Below are 23,176 nucleotides of genomic sequence, written 5' to 3' on the forward strand. Positions count from 1 at the left end.
CACACCTGGCTAAAACAACCAACTTTTAAGAGCTAACTAAGACCATCTTTTCACTTCTTAGAAAGATTAAGTTTTTAATTTCAAGTTTTAGGTGATAACATAAAAGCTAACACCACATTACCAAATACATGGCTGCAGCTGCAATATTCATTAGATACTGAGTGTGGAATGAATGGTGAACAATTAATCATAGTCCCACCTCACATTCACACAGACCTCACTAGTTTCAAAATGTTTTTGCATACATTATCACATTTGGAAAAAAAAACAATTTATAATCAGCACATTTCCTGCTTTCAACGCAAATCTATTTTCCTAAGTTTCCTGGTTAATTTTCTTACACGGGCTAAACACTGCCCAAGCAATCTTTTACAGATTATTTAATCACTTGACAAACTCTTTTTTTTCTTTTAACAAATAAATTTTGCCCCAGGCTTATGATCTAGACTTCATACTACACAGTGCAATTTAATGAAAATTCTCGGCCAGGCACGGTGGCTCACACCTGTAATCCCAGCACTTTAGGAGGCTGAGGTGGGTGGATCACCTGAGGTCAGGAGTTCAAGACCAGCCTGGGCAACATGGGGAAACCCCATCTCTATTAAAAATACAAAAATTAGCCGGGCGTGGCAGCATGCACCTGTAATCCCAGCTACTCAGGAGGCTGAGGCAGGAGAATCACTTGGACCCGAGAGAAGGGGGTTGCAGGGAGCCGAGATTGTGCCATTGCATTCCAGCCTGGGCGACAAGAGCAAAACTCAGTCTCAATAAAGAAAGAAAGAAAGAAAGAAAAAATAAAGAAAAAGAAAAAAAGAAAATTATCTCATTTCATGCTTTCAATGTGGAAATATGATAAAAATTTGTCCAGGCCAAACAGCCCTTGAGAAGAAAAGCATTCTTATATTTTGGAAAGTGACTCTAATACAGCCCCTTCCTTAAGCAAAATGTTGGCATCAAAAATATTGGGAACCCCTCAAATGGTCTTATGATATTTTAAAAGGTGAAGTCACAATATGTTACAGACCTTTTGGGCAGTGACACACTAGGCAGGTATGCAGCTTTTACAGATCTTCCCCCGTGTTTAAATTTGGCATCACCAATTCCCCTCTCCAGCAAGGCCATCTGCCTTGATCCCAGCAGCTTCCTCCTCTTGATGAATATATACAATCAGTGAGATCAGCCTGATTTGGTTCACCAGCAGGATCAGAAAAGGATGTGTGAGAGGCAGAAATGCCGAGGTCCTGCCCAGACGATAGGGCTTAGCTCCCAGGCATCAGGTCCAGCTGGCTTTTAGCTTCATTTGCTAGGAAGGCTATTACGGGCTGTTGTGAGTGTAAAAGGCCAGAATCAGTTTCTTCTGTTAATAGCTGAAGGCAATATGCATTTGTGTGAGCTTTTCTGTTCTCTGTCCTCAATTCTATGAAATTATTAGGAGGGCGATAAGAACAGACAGACACATTAAATTGCTCAAAATGTACTAATCTACAGCTGAGTGTTAAGAATTCTTGGATTTTTACTTAACATTTATGACTCCTGTGAAACAAAAGGCCCCAGTGTGGGCCTTCATCCAACAGGTAGGGGAGTAGAGTCACCTTGGCTCCAGGTTCCCTGCATAACACCATCCAGTGGCCCCTCCCTTCAGCTTTTTGGACCAAGTCCATTCAGGAGAGCCCACTGGATCATGCTTCTACAGTGCAGGGACCATGCATGGCTAATGACCTTGGTATTTCCCAGCACAATGCCTTACACATCATAAGCTCTACTGAGTTAAACCGAAGGGGAGGGGCCGGGCACGGTGGCTCACGCCTGTAATCCCAGCACTTTGAGAGGCCAAGGTGGGTGGATTACAAGGTCAGGAGATCGAAACCATCTCTGCTTAACATGGTGAAACCCCGTCTCTACTAAAAATACAAAAAATTAGCTGGGCGAGGTGGCAGGCGCCCGTAGTCCCAGCTACTCGGGAGGCTGAGGGAGGAGAATGGTGTGAACCCAGGAAGCAGAGCTTGCAGTGAGCCGAGATCGCACCACTGCACTCCAGCCTGGGTGACAGAGCGAGACTCTGTCTCAAAAAACAAAACAAAACAAAACAAAAACCGAAGGAGAAATGAGGAGCAGAACAGGCGAATTATGATGGAAAGAGGTGAGGCAACTATAGATACATCACTCCTCTCAAAAAACCTGGGTCACTTATTCCTGTACAATATCTTCAGTGTTCTATAGAATGAATTATGTTTCAATGCAAAAACAACCTCCCCCAGCCAGTACTTCACCCCTAGCCCCAACACCATTTTGGAGAGTCTCACATAAGTGATAATTTACGAAAAATATCCATTCTGACTGCTATTTCATCCACTGAGCTTATTCTCCTGCCCATCCGCTGACCACATGCTAATAGGTGCCCACACTCACAGCCTACAATGCACCAAGAAGCAGCGCCAAAGAGAAATTTAATAAGTGCCATGGCTCCTCCCTGTTCCCTTGGGTCAAGTTTTCACAAGAATCTGTATCTGTGGGAGAACTCACAATTTAGCTACATGCAGATCTTTGTATTCTCTTGACCTGGTGATAAAGGGAAAGAACAGAAGGGCAAAACAGGTGGGAAGGCTCAACTCTGAATATTACAGTCAGGAGGATGTTCCAGCAGGGATGAACGACCGGCAAAACTCTTCCTGTTCAATCACGTAATCTCTCTATTTTTGTTCTTACCACATCTCTTCTCTGGTCTCTCTTAACACAACCAGTACTATTTTCCCACACCTCTTTCTCTTTCTTCTCAGACTGACCTTTTCACCCAAATCAGATCTGGGTTTCAACCTTTGCTCCAGCTTTTAAATCATCTTCTTTTCCCCACAGAGCACAATCTACAAAGTCTGGAGCTCTTGCTAGAAATGATTTTAAAACACTTGCCTATCCAATTCAGACCTCCTTCAGACTTACTACCAGCGTGAGCTGCGACTCGTTCCTCCTTCAGGTTCTCGCTTGGCGAAGTTACTACTGCCCCCCTCCCACTGCATTCCCAAATCTGTTTATTCCGGTGGGCCATGGACAATGAAATGCTGTCTCTCTATCTACTTGTCCTGGAATTTCCTCCCTGTTAGTCCCTCCTCTAATGGACTTCTTTCATGAAATAGTTAGTGAAGGCTCTCACATGAAAACAACTACCCTCTAAAACACAAAACAAAACCATAATAAGTTGCAAGTGCTATACAATTTAAACACTTAGAATAAGTACACTTTTCTGTTTGAAAGCTGAGGTGTCTGATAAATCATAATTCTCTATGTGGTACATGACTTACCATTAAAAAAGAGAACATTAATGAGAAAAATAATAGCAACATCTCCACCAGTATATAAAGGTGAAAATCCTAACTACCAACTATAAAGTCTTATAAACAAAAGATAATTAATCAATTTAATATGTAACTGTGTGATAAATCTTTTGAAGAATGGTGAGAAGCCAGAAAAAGAAAGCAATATTTTATGTATTTTTTTTTGTAACAGCTAGAGGAAAAAATGGCTCATTAAGTTTTTCAGTGCAATTCTTTTGATCACTGGCCACTCAGTATAGGTTTCTTGATCCAGGTCTTCAAAGCTGGGATCACAAGTTTTAATTCAAACGTTTTCAGCTGAACATTAATAACGCTGGCTTTCCTAACTGCTAAACAGCTGTAATTAAACCAAACTGGTGTGGGTCATAGGACCAAAGGCTAAATGGGCAGTTGCTTTTTTTTTTTTTTCCCTGCGATCACCTATACTGAACAGGAGGCCCAGGCAAAGGCTCTGCAAAGGGAGGGTCTGCAGTTCTCCCCACTGCTGCAGAAGATGTGAGGATGTTGTTTCTGTCTCATGAATACTCCCCAGAACTGCAGAGTAGCTTCCCTTCTTCCACATTTGTTTGGTTGAGGGAACATCAGACAGGAAAAGCATTCCCTCTTTGGAATGTATTCTGCAAGAATTGCCTTTCTAGAAATAACCCTCCCAGGTGCCGACATGAATATTCACCAGAGTGTACTGGGCACAGAGGCCAGTCTCCGTGCCATGTACACTAATCCTTCAAAATGTATTCCAGGCAAGCTACCAGGGTAAACTCCTGTACAGAAACCAGGCTTTCCGGTGATAGACACTGGATGACTGAGAGAAGGAAATCTGAGTGATGGAAGCAGAGATGAATAAATCACTCCTATCTAGCTAAGGCCCTGCTGCAGCTAGACCTTGCGACATTGACTCAAGCACAGCATGAGGCTTCATTAGAATATTGCACTCTGCAAATTAAACTGTTTCTTTTGTTCAGCCGGCTCACTCTTCCTCATCAAGAACAAACATTTATGTCCTCTATGCCTTATAATCCTTTTTGCTGGACCCCTTTTAACTTTCTTCTTATTTTGGCTGATAGGACCTACATGGGCATCCTGAGAACACAGTCCTCATGCCATGCAGCCATCCAATGCACATGCAAGCTTACCCCCCACCCCCCACTACCCCTCTGCATCACTGCCCTGACTCCCATTCAGGAAGGTAGAGACAAAAAAGATCAGGAATTTTCACAAGCCAGGAAAGAAATCATGCCAAAGGTGGGTGAGATCTCAGATTTCTCAGGATCCTCCCACTCTGGCACTGAATCCCCAAGAGCCAGCATTGATATTCCTGTGGTGGGGCAGAAGAGGACCCCAGCCTATCTGAGTCACACATGAGAGTGTTTGGGTGTCAGGGGCTGGGAAATATCCCTGAGGTAACCTCCAAGACGCTGGTGCTGGAACTGTGTACAAAGGATGCATATGAATAGCCTGGGGGAAATGAGGAGCTTGGAGGCTCCTAGCAGCCAAAGGGAAGAGGTAGCACGAGCAGGTAAAAGGAAAACAGTGAAGTTACTAGTTATTTCCTTAGCCTATTAGGACCACAAAGGGTTCCAATGACTCTCCTTGGGCCTTTGATGGACACAAGGCTACTGTCCACAATTCCTTGGAATGTGTAATGAATAGCAGTAGCTTCAGATGGGAGGCAGGAGTCCCAACTCTGACTCTGTCTTGCTTCACAACTGTATCCTCTCAGATTTATAATCTGGGAAGTGGGTGGTAGGGGGATAGGGGAAAGGAGGGAGATGGATTTTAATGTACGTGATTTCTGATTCCTTTTTCAAGTCTATTTTTCCCTTTTAATTACAAAGCGATATATGATAAATCTTTGGCACTTTTATAAAGTATCCATTATAAAGAGGCATTATACAACTTGCGAAGAAATATAAACCAATATTTAAAAAAATATTCTTTAGCAGCAGAATCTCTTTTACAAACAACATCTTGGCAGAATCTCAGTATCTAAAACAGATAAAAGTAGAAATGCTCTTCTGAGGTCAGAGTTGGGGAATGAAGCCTCATCCACCAGGACTTCCTGTTGGCCCCTCCCTTGTGGCAGCCCACAAGGCTCATTCAATAACAAAACACAGTAGGAAAAACCCAGTGGTCATGATATTATATATTGTCCCCAAACTAAATGCTGATTTTAATATTCCTATCTTTCAATAACAGGATTATTATTATTATTCACATTTTTTTGAAACCATGAGGGGCAAATGAACTTCCCTAACACTTCACTTTTACCTGTATGGGCCAGAAATGTTAGTGAGGAAAGGAACTGAATGGATTAGGCATTGGTAAGCCATGGCCTGTGGGTGCCTATTTTTGTAAATAAAGTTTTCTTGGAACACAGCCATGCCCCTCAGCAGGGTTGAATAGTTGCACCACAGAGACTGTATGGCCTGCAAAACCTAAAATATCTACTACTTGTCCCTTTATGGAAAAACTATACCAACCCCAGGCATAGACAGAAAACTAAAGCTGTTCTATTTGAGCAGTAAAGAGTTATGGCGCCAAGGTAAGAAATAAAGATACAGTTTAAACTAAGGCTGAGCTAGCCTAGAAATGTCTAAAGTCTCTTTCTTCTGTTGTTTCAAGAGATTTTAATGCAGCGAATTCTACATGGAGCTTTCAGATTGTGCTGTAGTCACAATCTCATTTTTGTTACTGTGACAACTGCAGTGGCAATTCTTGGCTTGCCTTTCACCCTAAATTTCTGGTATTTCTCCTAAAAGAACTACAAAGAAAATGCGGGGCGGGGGGCAGGGGGGAAGCGGAAGCAGCAGCAGCAGCAGCAGCAGCAGCAGCAGCAGCAGCAGCAGCTCCAATTAAAAATGAAAACCATTTCCATTCCCAAACCCTCGTTACTCCCTGAACTGATCAAGTGCCCAGGAGCTACATTCTCAAACTGATAGGATAGTCATTGACCACTACCCTCTAGATCCCTACTAAAGGGGATGGAAGTAGTAGGGTAGGGTGAAGAAATTGCAGAGACATTTAAAGTCAATAAACAATATGTCAAAAAAATAAAGTTTTATAGTCTTTGATAAGGCAGTTAATATGACAGTAGTAAAATAATAATATATCAGTTATAGAGGAAGATGACACTATAGACTAAAACACACCAATTAAGTACACAGTGCTGAGTTGTTTGTTGGTGACCAGGAGAAAATGGATTTGTAGAGATCTATCCTGTTGCCAGCTCTGTCTACTGTAATTATAAAAAGCATTTTACAAGATAGCTGGCCAGGGCAGTCTATGACCACAGAACAATAAAAACCTTATAGTACTTGGCATTTTAACAGAACTACTCACTTAGACTCTTTAATGAAACCAATTTTAAATGGATGACTCTGTTAAACACGTTCTTCTCAAATAGATGCAACTAATCTCCATGAATTTTCTGCTTGTCTCTGAGTCTAATGTATACAGCTAAAATCTCACTACAGTGAACACATCGTGACAAAGTCATTTTCCTATTTTACTAGTAGGGCTATTATCAACAAGATATTATTTATCTGGTTACCACCAATTCTCAAACAATTCTTTATAGATGATGGTTTATCTATTTCTAACAGGGTTCCTATGAACCTTCTAATAAAAACAGTACTTGATCATATGCTCTTTATTATCTTTTAACCTCAGAGAGGAGATGAATACAGAAAGGTCAGATATCAGGAAAAGAAATGACAAGAGGTTTGCATTGGACATCAGAGGACAATTAAATGGTATATAACTGTCTAAAGGAATTAGAGCTATTGTTCTAGATCCCAACCAACCCTTCTCACAAGGTTCTTGAGGTAAGTACATGCCAAGGAAAGTTCCAGCAAATGAGAAGCAAAGGGATACTTTATTGTTGGTACTTGTACAATTTTTGGCTCAAAACCCTAATGCAAAGGGTATATAGGACATGGAGCACTCCCTGTTCCCAAGTTGCTTATGCCTGAACAGCTTCAAACCAAAGCAAGCCAGGAGGCCTTCTCTGTCCCTTTGTCAACATCCAAAGCTTATTCTTGGTTCTTACCACTATAATGTAAGGAAGAATCAACCCAGTACACTTTGTAGTACAGTAATGTCCTTTTATCCATGTGGGGTACATTCCAAGACCCCCAGTGGATGACTGAATCCACAGATAGTATACAACCCTATATTTTGTATACTATATTGTTTTGATTTGATAACTGAGATGGCTACTAAGTGACTCCTGGACTACGGTCCAGCTGCACATGTCAGACAAGGGGATGCTTCACATTCCAGGGAGGATGGAGCAGGCCAGTGTGAAATCTCATTACACAGTCATGCAATTCAAAAGTAGAGATAATGACATGCAATTTAAAACTTTTCCATTGTTTACTTCTGGAATTTTCCATTTAATATCATGCACCACAGTTGACTACAGGCAACTAAAACCACAGAAAGCAAAACCACAGATAAAAGGGGATGACCATACCAGAGAATCAGAGTAAATATAGGGAGATCACTGCCCCCCATTGCCTAGCACTGAGCTTCCCCTGAGCTGAGTTAGAAATTGGTTTCATTAAATATTCTTACTCTTACTGCCCAAGGAAATAAAAAATAAGGGTATCCAAGGAGAGAAAAGGATGGATCTGCTTACCACTTTGTTGTAAAGAACAGAATAAAGGAGAAGAGTCAGGACAGAAGGAGGAGAGCGAATTACAAAGCAGGAAGGCAGGGCCTCCTTCTAGGTTGTAGTGGTCCTGGCTCATGCCACTTAGGGCCCAGTGGGAGACCAAAGACACAAGTGATTCCACTAAACTATTCTGAGCCTGCTCTGAGTGCTGCAAACAGACTAATCTGATCATCATCTTCTTGTCCACAATTTCAGGAAGGAGTGAAGATGGATATAGGGGAAGGCATGAAGAAATGATCGAAGGAAGAGGTCCTTCACGTCCCTTGTAAGTTGGATTCCTAGGTATTTTATTCTCTTTGAAGCAATTGTGAATGGGAGTTCACTCATGAGTTGGCTCTCTGTTTGTCTGTTATTGGTGTATAAGAATGCTTGTGATTTTTGTACATTGATTTTGTATCCTAAGACTTTGCTGAAGTTGCTTATCAGCTTAAGGAGATTTTGGGCTGAGACAATGGGATTTTCTAGATATACAATCACATCATCTGCAAACAGGGACAATTTGACTTCCTCTTTTCCTAATTGAATACCCTTTATTTCCTTATCCTGCCTAATTGCCCTGGCCAGAACTTCCAACACTATGTTGAATAGGAGTGGTGAGAGAGGGCATCCCTGTCTTGTGCCAGTTTTCAAAGGGAATGCTTCCAGTTTTTGCCCATTCAGTATGATATTGGCTGTGGGTTTGTCATAGATAGCTCTTATTATTTTGAGATGCGTCCCATCGATACCTAATTTATTGAGAGTTTTTAGCATGAAGGGTTGTTGAATTTTGTCAAAGGCCTTTTCTGCATCTATTGAGATAATCATGTGGTTTTTGTCTTTGGTTCTGTTTATATGCTGGATTACATTTACTGATTTGCGTATGTTGAACCAGCCTTGCATCCCAGGGATGAAGCCCACTTGATCATGGTGGATAAGCTTTTTGATGTGCTGCTGGATTCGGTTTGCCAGTATTTTATTGAAGATTTTTGCATCAATGTTCATCAAGGATATTGGTCTAAAATTCTCTTTTTTGGTTGTGTCTCTGCCAGGCTTTGGTATCAGGATGATCCTGGCCTCATAAAATGAGTTAGGGAGGATTCCCTCTTTTTCTATTGATTTATAGATTCAATGCCATCTCCATCAAGCTACCAATGACTTTCTTCACAGAATTGGAAAAAACTATTTTAAAGTTCATATGGAACCAAAAAAGAGCCCACATCGCCAAGTCAATCCTAAGCCAAAAGAACAAAGCCAGAAGCATCATGCTACCTGACTTCAAACTATACTACAAGGCTACAGTAACCAAAACAGCATGGTACTGTTTAGATCAATGGAACAGAACAGAGATAACACCTCATATATAATGCCACATATCTACAACTATCTGATCTTTAACAAACCTGACAAAAACAAGCAATGGGGAAAGGATTCCCTATTTAATAAATGGTGCTGGGAAAACTGGCTAGCCATATGTAGAAAGCTGAAACTGGATCCCTTCCTTACACCTTATACAAAAATTAATTCAAGATGGATTAAAGACTTAAACGTTAGACCTAAAACCATAAAAACCCTAGAAGAAAACTTAGGCAATACCATTCAGGACATAGGCATGGTCAAGGACTTCATGTCTAAAACACCAAAAGAAATGGCAACAAAAGCCAAAATTGACAAATGGGATCTAATTAAACTAAAGAGCTTCTGCACAGCAAAAGAAACTACCAACAGAGTGAACAGGCAACCTACAAAATGGGAGAAAATTTTTGCAACCTACTCATCTGACAAAGGGCTAATATCCAGAATCTACAATGAACTCAAACAAATTTACAAGAAAAAAACAAACAACCCCATCAAAAAGTGGGCAAAGGATATGAACAGACACTTCTCAAAAGAAGATATTTATGCAGCCAAAAAACACATGAAAAAATGCTCACCATCACTGGCCATCAGAGAAATGCAAATCAAAACCACAATGAGATACCATCTCACACCAGTTAGAATGGCGATCATTAAAAAGTCAGGAAACAACAGGTGCTGGAGAGGATGTGGAGAAATAGGAACACTTTTACACTGTTGGTGGGACTGTAAACTAGTTCAACCATTGTGGAAGTCAGTGTGGTGATTCCTCAGAGATCTAGAACTAGAAATACCATTTGACCCAGCCATCCCATTACTGGGTATATACCCAAAGGACTATTAAATCATGCTGCTATAAAGACACATGCACACATATGTTTATTGCGGCACTATTCACCATAGCAAAGACTTGGAACCAACTCAAATGTCCAACAATGATAGACTGGATTAAGAAAATGTGGCACATATACACCATGGAATACTATGCAGCCATAAAAAATGATGAGTTCATGTCCTTTGTAGGGACATGGATGAAACTGGAAATCATCATTCTCAGCAAACTATCGCAAGGACAAAAAACCAAACACCGCATGTTCTCACTCATAGGTGGGAATTGAACAATGAGAACACATGGACACAGGAAGGGGAACATCACACTCTGGGGACTGTTGTGGGGTGGGGGGAGGGGGGAGGGATAGCATTAGGAGATATACCTAATGATAAATGACGAGTTAATGGGTGCAGTACGCCGACATGGCACATGTATACATATGTAACAAACCTGCACATTGTGCACATGTACCCTAAAACTTAAAGTATAATAATAATAAAATAAAAAATAAAAAAAAAGAAATGGTCAAAGGAAAAGCAGACTGTATTTGTACTTCTTCTCCCAAGATTTAAAATTGTCATATTGCTATAATTACCCTCCCACAGACTGTACTTCTTGTTTCAAATGTCCCCAAAGTCAGGAATACTCATTATAATCCTAACAAAAAAACCAACCATGTTAACCAAGAAGTTAGAAAAGCAAAAGACTGGAGGTAGTATGACGGTCATTGCCTGTATCTTCTTTGAAAGTAAGAGGTCTTTTTTTAAAAAAAATCTATCACTTCATTCCAAGGCAAACAGACTTGACTTTTTCAACTCCAGATCTTAAAGACTGAAACTACTATTTATAGTGGGACTTTTGATATAATTAATCTGTCACTACAAAATAATGTAGGTATGCCGTAAAATTTCTGATCTTGGAATGTTGTATGTATACAAGAAGAGCCAACTCTGTTTTGGTTGATCAAATACATCTGGTTAACAGACTCCATGTAAACTGACTATTTAGGTAAGAGTTTGGATATGGTAAACTATAGTTAACTAAAGTAAAACGAAACCAAATAAAATTTATTCTGATTTTGATCAATCAGGAGGTACTGGTAATCTTGCCCTGCCTCCCAAATTTCATCGTGGCATGAATTATCACTATGCTGGCAAAGCACAGGAGACCAGTTACAGAAAGCCTGTATATTAAGTGTTTGCAACAGAAACTTGAAGTTTTTTCCAAGAAGTAAGTGTCATGAATATGAAACCATACATATATAATCAATGAAGCCTCTCATTTTGGGTCAGAATTGTGCAATAAACAGACATAGGCTTTTATTTACAGAACTTTTTTCTTTTTTTTGAGATGGAGTCTCACTCTGTCACCCAGGCTGGAGTGCAGGGGCGCGATCTCTGCCTCCTGTGCTCAAGCGATTCTCTTGCCTTGGCCTCCTGAGTAGCTGGGATTACAGGCGCCCACCACCACGCCTGGCTAATTTTTGTATTTTTAGTAGAGACAATGTTTCATCATGTTGGCCAGGCTGGTCTTGAACTCCTTACCTCAGGTGATCCGCCTGCCTTGGCCTTCCAAAGTGCTGGGATTACAGGCGTAAGCCACCATGCCCAGCCAGCTACAGAACATTTTTGAAGCTGAGAATAAGAGAAAATATTATTATCATAGTACTGTTTTAGATACATCCAGAAGCTGTGGACTCTAAGGGAAGCTTTTAAAAATATAAGGGAAAAAGCCCCCACTGAATTATATACTTTAAATGGGTGAATTATATGGCATGTGAATTATATTTCAATAGAGTAGTTTTAAAAAATAAACAGAACACATGAAATATGGAGATCTGTTAAAATTCCAAAGCACATGTGAAATGTCAAGCAGGAGGTAGTGTTCTGTGGCAGAGCTGTTGGCTAGATAAGCCAACCCCCTTACCATGACCCTCAGTTTCTTAGCCAACCTTGCTAGGGCTGACCGTATGACATAGTTCTACCTAATAATTCTAAGTGAAAGTTGGCTGGGTAGGGCTTCAAATAAAGCTTTGGATTTTCCTAATAAAAGAGGAATAAACTTGGCTGGTAGGCTTTTATCCTTGTATCCCTTTGTCCTTCTTTTTCCTGCCTAAACACAGACATGGTAGCTATCTTGTTTCTCTGGGGCAAAATACACATGGAAAAGACCAAGAAAATTGTAGAGATCACTGAATTGCAGAACCAATATGGGCAGCCATGCCCCTGTGGACTTTTTGTTATGTGACACAAAAACAAACAAACAAAACAAAAAATAAAACTGAAAAAAAAAGTCTTTCTTAATGAGATTATTTGTTATTTACAGCCAAATGCAAGCTCCTTTGGAGCAAATGACCTCTAGTAAAACAAATGTAAAGTCTCAGTTGCAACATATAATGGCAGTTTCTATAATTTATGACCACAGAAATCAAGGGTGGATTGAACCATAAGATGTGATGGCTCCTTTCATTTTCTTTGTAAGGCTATAGGAGGTTCTGCAGGATCATGAAACAAATTAGAATCTTTGGAGCTGGAGTTTTACCATGGGTTGTGTTGTCCTACTCCTGATGGAGAGAAAGGGATGAAACTCAAACTAGGCTTTCATTTCTTCATCTTGTAAATGAAAACAGTGAGAGCAGCTAAAGCTCCAGAACCACTGTAAGACATGGTGACTAAAAGAACCATTAGCCATTTCTAAAAATTAAACTGTACAGAAGGTCTAAACACTCTTGGCTGGTGTTTGGTTACAGTAAAAGAATAATGTGGCAAGGCAGGTAATATCATAACCATTGAGGGATATGGTTTCAGGCATAATAAGGTAAAAGGAAGAAAGAAGATCCTGACCATTAAGTCTTAAGGGCAGCAAGGAAAGAAAATCCAGGGAGAAGTAAAAGCATACTCTGCATTTATCTATGTAACCAATCCCCCTTACACTGAATCTGATACATTGCTGAAAGAGGCAATGCAGCGGGCAAATAATGATTCCTCAGCTAGAGCTAAGACCCTGAGTGTCCAGGAAAGTTGCTGAAAGGAGTCCTTGATGGGCACCAACCAGCCTGTCATCATAATCATCCTTCCTAGAAGAAGAATGCAGAAATGGAGGTGGACAGAGAGGAGAGGCAAGAAGAGGAGATGAAAGAGTTTTTCTTGGTCTCAGTGCTTCTGCTTGTTCTTAAGTAGATATACAAGCATGTTTTGGTCAAGTGCCTCTGTGGTTACCAATGTACAAAGGGCTAAGCTTTTTAAAAAGAGAGATACACTGACATCAGGTGCTATCGAGATGTACCAAAAGTATCTGAACAAAGTGACAAAGTTGGGCTCCTGGGAAAAGAGTCTCTGATTTAAGGGTACTTGGGGGAAAGAATAAGAAGATTTTCAAAGGTAGATCACTGCTTTGAATTAATTCAAGAATTAGCCTTAAATGACTGTGACCATCAGTTTTTTCAGAATAGCTTTATTCTGAAAAATACTCAAAAGCTATATTAAAGCAATTTGACGTATTAAATGTGTACAAATTTCAATTTGCTTGAAGTCCTATGCTTCTGTTAGCCCTCATGAGAATAGCTGCATTTCTGTGACCCCGTGTGGCCTATCCTGGGGCAGCAGCATGTAAAACATCTGCCACAGAAGGAGGAGGCTGATGCTTTCCACTCATTTCGTTTTCCAAGGTGAACAATTCTGGTTTTTAAAATGATTGCTATAATCACTACCAGTGAAGTATTTGTTTTAAAGAGTTCTTAACAATTCTAGATAATTACTAAACACACACGTGTGCATGAAAAAATGGGTCAGATGGGGCCGAAATCCTCTGTAAAAATGTCTTCTTGATGGGTTAAAATCTTGGAAAGCTAAAAGGATTCTTTTCATATATCCAGCTATATCTTATGATGACTACTTGCCAAGTTCTCCAATCACTCAACAGAGGTAAATGGTTGACATGTGAGGTAAATCACACACATGAACACACAAACATATTTTTTTTTTTTGGCATTTAACTTTTCCTGCTTTTCCAAAGAACATCTGAATTCTAGTGCCCCTCCTGTATTTTTAACACACAACTTAGTTGCCATAGCAATACTTTCTGGTCTTGAAATACCTCTAGGATGAAACTGGCTGAGGCATATTTACCATGCCCCCAAACTATCCTGCTATCTGTTTCCAGGATCCAGGATTTCTGGCCCTCTATGCATTCACACAGTTCAGACTTCAGCACCTACTGGGAACCATAGATAAAATTATTTGCTGTATGATTTTTCTGGGAACCAGAGCTCTGAGGTCTGAGGGTGATAAAAGAAGACTTTAGAGTGATGCAGATAGGCTCAGAGAGAAACAACACTTAGTAATAAATCATGGATCAGTGAGACAAGGAAGAATTCCTTGGTTCAGGGCTGTGACAGATGACATTCAGCATGACTGATATGAAGCAAATTTTGTAAAATATCTTTCCAATTTTGACTAGAATTATAGGCAATCTTAATCCAAGCCAGAAGAGTCATATATTTATATGTTTGCTGTATTCTTCAGGCTATAAAAAGGAAATTTCTAGCTCTCTAGGTTGCAAAGAAGGCTGTCTTAATGTAAATAGATGTACTGCTTGCCTGTGCAGCACTCAGACAGAATGAAATGGAAGCGGCATGGAACAAGTGAGGCAAGCATTTTTACCTGTGCTAATGTCATCACCTGTGCTAATGTCAGAGCCTAACTCCAGAGCTCAATCTCAGTCATTTGCTGGAGATGCTGGATCTTTAGCAGTCACATACACTTAGATAAGACACACTGAGCAAATATGATGTCCAATTTAGTTGATAGAACTCCCTTTAGTTGCACTAGCATCTATGTTGTCAGTTTAGTCAATGAGTGTTTATTGAGTACTCACAGCACAGAGAAGCATACTATGCATTTGGAAACTGCTGCAAAGACTCAAGCTCATCACAACATTAAAAAATCACTATCTTCAATTTGAGATTATCTGTGGTCCTACTAGAGATTGAGTGCAGCACAGATGTAGAAAATCTCAAATAATTACAAAACATTATTTGAGTCATTAGCCCCAATTCCTCTACCCACCCTTATTGACTAAGCCTTCATTTGGCTATTAAGTAGGAAAAAAATGGCATTTTTTACAGTTCCTCTCCTTTTTCTTTTCTGTGCTTATCCTTCTGGAGGGAAGTGGATGAGCAACAGTTAGGCAGGGTGGTAAGCAGCAGGAAGAAGAAAAAATAGCAGTCTAAAGGAGGTCACGGTAATTTACAAACTGAATAGATAATCTAGAGTTGGTTGTAGCCACACAATAGTGAAAGGACAATTGAACTCGGCATGGGCTTGACAGTTCACAGAGAAAGAAAAATATACCAGATGAATAAGGACCACAGTGGCATATGTAATTCTTTTATTATTATTATTTTTTTAGGATCAACTTGCTATTACTTCTTTTTATCTACTTAATAACTACAAGACATAAACTGATTTGTGGTTCAGACAGTCTGTGCCAGATTAACTTTTTAAAGTGGTAGAATTGTTTTTTCCTTCTGCAAAACAAAAAGAGCTTCACTCCACAGACTAAAGAGATTATGAATACCCATCAAGAACCTATTTTGGGCTAGACATCTTTTGTCCTAACATATTGCATTTATATAATATTTTCCAACTGAAGAACTCAAAATGTTTTTGTGTCATTAACTTCTTAATACTCACAACACCCACAGAGACAATGGGTTTAGTTAGCTGCATCTGTCTACACAGTCTTATCTTTTGACACCCTATTTACTTACTATTATTTGTTATTTAAAATATTTTGGGTATTTCACTTACACTATTGCACATATCAATTGCAAAAACATCGTTCAAACCAATGTAAAAATTGTTAATTTAACTGACTATCTTATAATTAGGGTTTCAACAAAGTGCTGTCATTTATTAGCTGGAAAAGACTGGATGATAGGTATACTTAATGCATAGCATATTTGAGTTCTCATACTAGCCTGAAAACACTAAAAAGGATATCACAATTAGCAAGTAGAAAGATAATAAGTCTTAAACTAAGGCAACAGAGGGACTATAAACTAAGACATTAGGTGGATTTGGTTAGTTATTATGACTCTACTCTGGTCTTTTTATGTGGTCAAGCCTCTGAAGACTTCCCGTTATTTAAATTTTAATGTTTTTAAAATGGCATGAAAATGATATAATTACTACTCAATTATCCACTTTTAAGGCACATTTCAGGTAATTTCTCTCTCTTTTCTTGAAAATAAAATGCGTAACTTTTGCTGTGCTTGTAAACCTAGCAACACCAAGGACAAACTCCTTTATTTCCCAGTTATGCTACCTTGGGAATGAGAAAGAAATGCAAGAGACGAAAGAGCTTCCTGTTAAATGGTAAGTTAGGACACCTCCTGCTGTTTCTTTTCTAGGAGCGGACTGGATCAAGGAAGGTCAGGAGCAGACAAGGTGGTTTCTAAAGGCATGAGGGCCTCCCCATCCCTGCCCCTCCTCTGCTCTGATGGCGCTGAAGAAACACTGAAACAGGGGTGGTGGTGGCGGGGTGGGATGGAAACATCTCAGGCTGTTACCTCTCAAAGCTATCTCTCAGCTGGCCATGCTATCCCCTCCCTCCTGCTCCAGCCACACTGGCCTCCTAGCTGCTCCTGTGGCCTGCCAGGCAAGCTCCACTCCAGGGCTTGGCACTGCCCGTGATGCTCATCCCCAGAGGACTTACTGTCCCCATCCTTTGGGATCTGCTCACACTTCACCCTTCTCAGTGAGGCCTTCCTGACCACCCAATCTAAAACTGGACTGTGTCTCCAACCCGGTTTTTCCTCCTGATTCCCCCATGGCACTTCTAAATATCAGCCATCTAAAAAACAGCATTTGTTTATTATCTCCCCTCAACCCCACTAGAATGTCAGTTCCATGAGAGCACCAATGTTTATTTTGTTTATTCAATGCCATATCCCCAGTGCCTACAATAGTGCCTAGCACATAGTAAGAGGATTAGTAAATTTTGTTGAATGAATCAACGAAAATGCGGGTATAGAGAGAGGCTCAGAGATCATGTTTGGAGTCTACCCTTTCTATTATACCACAGGATATTGGTATCTGACTCACTAAGAGGATTAGACAGCCACTGACCATGCTTACTTAGGCCCAAACATTTTTCATCAAGAAAGAAGGCTCTACTTGCCTACCCAACTACAGAGTAAACTCTCAGAAAAGGAAGAAATGGCTTCTGTGGATGAAAACAGCCAAACAAAAGAAATCCTTATTCACAAAGCAATTATGTTCTTCACTTAGCAATAGCAAATGCAGTGACCAAGATAATTCATGTTTGGCCAGGTGCAGGGGCTCACACCTGTAATCCCAGCACTTTGGGAGGCTAAGTCAGTAGGATCACTTGAGCCCAGGAGTTCGAGACCAGCCTAGGCAACAAAGCAAGACCCTGTCTCTACAAAAAATTTTATAAACTAGTCAGGTGTGGTGGTGCATGCCTGTGGTCCCAGCTGCTCAAGAGGCTGAAGTGGGAGGATTGCTTGAGCCCAAGAGGTCAAGGCTGCAGTAAGCCATGATCACACCATCATGTTTGAGACCTTTGCCTCTGTAGTCACCAAATATAAAGGAATCTGAATATTTAAAACCAATATACCATTGATTGGGCCCTACCACAGCCAGGGTAAGAGAGGGTTTCCAGGATTTCCAGATCTCCTCCCTCCTAGATGGGGAAACTGTTAAGTCACTGGGCTCTGTAATACTCTCCCTCTGGTGTTGATGCAGAATCACTGGCTTTCTTCAGATACAATGCCTAGGAAAGCAAGTCAGCCATCACAAGCAATAGAAGCTGTGGGTCAAATGTCACTGACTAATCAACCTGTCATTGGTCAATTACTCATCCCCATGAAGGGGTACCACTCATCTAGTTTCCTGTCAATAAATGTCTATCTGGCCACATCAACTGTCGCTAACTGAAGCCTGCCAAGATCTCCAGCATTGTCACAAGCATTGGTGGCTAAGCAATCTCTCTCCTTTTCCTCTTAATAATGTCACAGAAGAGGCAAATGCAGTTCCTGACAACATAATGTTAGTTTCACAGAGACGTGTCTCTTTGAAGGCTCAGCCAGTTATACAGAGCTTCAATTGCATGGATTTTTTTTTTTTTACTGGGAAAAAAAAGCGGGCTTAAGGAAGTTGGAGGCTTCATACTGTGCTGAGATACACAATTCTGCCTTTGGTGTGTTCATGCTCATCATCCCCGCTCTGAGTCAGGAAAAGAAAAATTGTTTGGGAGAACCACTTTCATTCCACATTTTAAAAAAACCCAAATGGGCACTGTTCTCTCTTGTCTTAAGCCCCAGTGACAGCCTTTTCTGGAGTCAGATTCAACATCTCTGATTCTTTGGGTAGAGCTAGAGGCCAAGGTGGCCTTGCCACATGAAGAGCCTGTTTGTTTGTCTGAGTTGTTACCCTGATAATAACCTCATGTAGTCCACACTAGATTTAAGATTCTAGGTTTCCTGTTGTACCCCCTCCCCCCAGTTTCCCCTTCTTTTTTGATAGACTACCTCATCAGTACATTGAATCTTTCAAGGGAAGCGTATTCTGAGTTGCCACAGGCTTTTATGTATCAGGTATGGCTGGGAGGAGGCAGCAAGTGAACATTTATAATACAAATGCTCTGACAGAAATTGTATACAAAATTTATGGGATTACTGAAGAGGGATCTATCAATAAGTTCAGGAGATAATGGACGGTTAGAGAAGCATTCCCAAAGGAGTGGAGCCTAAAAGGGGGAATAAAAAAAGAGCCAGGTAAAAAAGGAGGTAATGAGAAGGTAGTGAGAGATGCAAACAATGATATCAGCATGATCAAAGAATTGGAGGCAGGAGGGTAAGAGAGGGTGGAACCCATGTGCAATGCTCTTATCGCTGGATAGGCTGTGACAGAGTCCAGAGTAGCACAGGGTTGGGTAGGGTGGGGAGGGGTGCACACGCAGGACACGAGGTTGTATAGACAGAGGTAAGTCAGATAGTTCTTAAATGCCTTAGTCTGAACTGTCTCCTGAAGGGAACTACTAATCATGATTCCTCTGGGAGAAGGGTGTGGCCATATCAGATGTGTGGGAGGGACGGTTGTGGGTGGGGAACTGGGGGGCCCAATGGAGGTCTGGAAGATTGGGTAGAAAAGTGAAACAACTATTGTGCAACTATGGTAATGCAGTGGGACACAGAAGAGGGGAAGGATTTGTGAGATGTTTAGGCTGTACTGACAGAACTTTATGGCTGACTGGATGAGAGAGGAAGGTGAAGGAGAGGAAGGAAATCAGGGAGATTCCCAAGTTTTTGGCTCAAGTAATGGACAAATGGATGGTGGCACTGAATGAGATGGGGAATCATGACATGACGTGACTTGAACAGGGAGGGAAGGATAATGGAATTCCATTTTAGGCATCTTGGTTTGAGATGCGCATAGAATACTGTTAGATGGTGGCGGTGGTGGGGAGGGAGGTGTGGGGTACCAGGTAAGCAAATGGAAAACGGAGAACATTAAAAGAGAGTGGGCAGAGCTACTAAACTTCCCGTTTGCTTCAATCTTCATTGGCAAGGAGACTGGTCTTCAAATTAGAAATGTCAGAACAAACATAATAAAGAGAAAATTGAAGTCCCAAATAGGTGAAGTGAAAGAGAGTATCTAGTCAATTTAAATGATTTCAAGTCTCCTGACTCAGATGAGTTACACCCCAAGCCTACTGAAAGAAATTGCAGATGTAATCTCAGAGACACGACTGGTAATCTTCAAGAAATTGTGGAGGCTATCAGGGGTGCCAGAAGACAAAAGAAAGACAACTGTTTTCCAGATTTTTAAAGTAAAAAGGGATAGATTGTAATGGAAAATATAGAGGTTTCACATCATCTTTAACAAAAATTCTAGAATAGCTTACTAAATAGATGGTTTACAAGTACTTTAGTTAATGCATACAGATGACAGAAAGGAAGGTGGGGTATTATTTGCTATTCGACAGAAGTTTGTTTGTACAGGTAGCTGATGTGGCTTGTCTCTTTCCCTCCCTAAGCACAAAGTAAGCTGGTCTGGCCTGGGGTACAAACTCGAGGCTTCTCTATCTGTGATTTGTTGCCTATGGTACTCAGCCTGTAATGTGGCCCTTTATAAAAAAGGGTCAACAATTTAAATGAAGAATCCACAGTCTGAATTCTCCAAGAAACCCAGCATCAACTCCTTAGGGTGCCCTGGGGAACCAGCAAGCAGCATCAACTTCTATGGTTATTAGCCTAAACATCAATAAACCTTTGCTTATTAGAATATTAGTACCTTATTTTTTGTGCTATTTCTTTCTTTATACATACTGATTTTCAAATGAGAACGGGAAACAACAAAGCAAATGTGGTGGAACATTATGGGGGAAAGGCAGTCATGTCTTGCCAATACCTTTACTCCAGGCAGGCTAAGATATACATATACATATACATATACATATACATATACATATACATATACATATACATATACATATACACACACATACATATATATATATAAACATTATATGTTTTCATTAGCCCTTCAGAGACCTTCTTAGAACATTAGATAATAAAAAGAAGAGAAGAGAAAAAGCAGCTTACTTAAGACCCAGATGGCAATCTTCAACTAAAAGTATAGTCATGCACTGCATAATGAGATGTTTTAGTCAAGGACGAACTGCATTTATGATTGTCTCATAAGATATAATGAAGCTGAAAAATGCTTATCGCCTAGTGACATCGTAATGTTGCAGCACTATTACTTTATTAAAAAAATGTAGTGTTGGCTGGGCGCCATGGCTCATGCCTGTAATCCCAGCACTTTGGGAGGCCGAGGCGGGCTGATCATTTGAGGTCAGGAGTTCAAGACCAGCCTGGCCAACATGATGAAACCCCGTCTCTACTAAAAATACAAAAATTAGCCAGCCATGGTGACAGGTGCCTATAATCCCAGCTACTTGGGAGGCTGAGGCAAGAGAATGGCTTGAACCTGGGAGGCAGAGGTTGCGGTGAGCCAAGATCGCACCATTGCATTCCAGCCTGGGTGACAATAGTGAGGCTCCATCTCAAAAAAAAAAAAAAAAAAGAAATATATATATATATATATATACACACACACACACACACACACACACACATATATAGTAGCCTAAATGTACAATGTTTAAAAGTCTACAGTACAGTAATGTCCTAGGCCTTCACATTCACCCATCACTCACTCACTGACTCACCCAGAGCAACTTCTTGTCCTGCAAGCTCCATTCATGGTAAGTGCCCTACACAGGTGTACCATTTTTTATGTTCTTCTTTTTTTTTTTTAATTGAGATGAGACCTTGTAATGTTGCCCAAGCTGGTCTCGAACTCCTGAGCTTTCAAGCGATCCGCCCACCTCCGCCTCCCAAAGTGCTGAGATTACAGGCATGAGGCACCGTGCCCAGGCACCATTTTTTATCTTGCATATTATATTTTTCTTGTACATTTTCTATGTTTAGACATGTTCAGATACACAAATACTTACCACTGTGTTATAATTGCCTACAGTCTTCAGTATAGTAACATGCTGTACAGGTTTGTAGCCTAGGAGCAACAGAACATACCATCTAGCCTAGGTGTGTGGTAGGCTATATACCATCTAGGTTTGTGTAAGGACACTCTATGTTTCCACAATGACAAAATTGGCTGACAGTGCATTTCTTACAGTGTGTCTCTGCCATTAAGCAATGAATGACTGTATATCCTCTGAGGGATATCACCAGTCTCATGTTTAAAAATTATATAATCCTATAAATCAAGCAAGGTTAAAGTTCCCTTCTTAAAACAAAAAGGAACAACAAAAAGCCCAGGCGCAAAGATCACTAAGATTATTCAGAACCAGATCTCGAATTCAGATCTGTTTGGTTCATATGTAATTTATTAAAGTTGAAAATGATTTTTCATTCTATATAACCTATCTTGACATTATCCTATAAGTCTCTAACCAATACAAATTGAGACTTGAAAAGGACATAAGCCACCCAGGGAGAAGCCTCTTGTCTAGTTCCTCCATGAGTCTAACTTCAGTGTACTGCCCCAGTGGAAAATTCAAACAAGCACGCTATATCTCGTTGTTGTCCCTTCCTTCGGCTCCCACTCCTTTCTTGATATTTAGAGCAAAGAACAGTAGAATTTCTTCACTGAAGTTATTAGGATTATCATTTTACCAAAATACAATCTATATGTATATCTTCCATTTTAAAACTTATGAATGAGGAGGAATCTTCTTACCGTATTGACCCAATCATGTACGGCTGTGCCAACTGAACCACAATCGCACCACTTCCTAGCTGGTGACATGTGTAGCCAGAATCCCAGTCATAATTCTTAGTGTCCCCATTCAGCAAGGCATTTCGGCTCCGACTGACTCCTTCAATCACGCTGGCACAATCAGCAATTGTTGCAACATTCTCCATGGGAACTGTGAATCCAAAAACAAGATTTGGCATCAGGATAAGAGAAGCCAAATATATCTCTATAGTGTGCTCAGAACAAAATTAATTAATTGCTATCTCAAATCAATGATAAAAGAAAAATTAGAACATCTGGATTATCTTCAGATATGAATACATTTTCCATGCCAAATAGCTTTTTAAAAAAATGTTAAGCCCAGTGGGCATGGTGGCTCACACCTGTAATCTCAGCACTTTGGGAGGCTGAGGTGGGCAGATCACTTGAGGTCAGGAGTTTGAGACCAGCCAACATGGTGAAACCCCATCTCTACTAAAATATAAAAAATCAGCCAGGCATGGTGGCGTGTGCCTGTAGTCCCAGCTACTCGGGAGGCCAAGGCAGGAGAATTGCTTGAACCCGGGAGGCAGAGGATGCAGTAAGCCAAGATCGCATCACTGCGCTCCAGCCTGGGTGACAGAGCGAGACTCGTCTCCAAAAAGAGAAAAAAAGAAAAAGCAAGGCATAGAAAAACACAGGCTATGTATTCACTGAT

General features: G+C 40.5%; 1 protein-coding gene across 6 annotated transcripts in view; it reads right to left on the reverse strand.

The window, feature by feature from the left end:
- Positions 1-23,176, reverse strand: part of BTBD9 (BTB domain containing 9) — a 483,830-nt gene that overhangs the window by 93,669 nt on the left and 366,985 nt on the right. For all 6 annotated transcript variants that reach the window (XM_034962027.3, XM_034962029.3, XM_055113567.2 and 3 more), the window contains one exon: positions 22,462-22,651. In XM_034962027.3, the coding sequence (XP_034817918.1) occupies positions 22,462-22,651 (190 nt within the window). The remainder of the gene's footprint in view (positions 1-22,461; positions 22,652-23,176) is intronic.

The sequence above is a fragment of the Pan paniscus genome, chromosome 5, assembly GCF_029289425.2.
Source record: "Pan paniscus chromosome 5, NHGRI_mPanPan1-v2.0_pri, whole genome shotgun sequence".
NCBI lineage: Eukaryota > Metazoa > Chordata > Mammalia > Primates > Hominidae > Pan > Pan paniscus.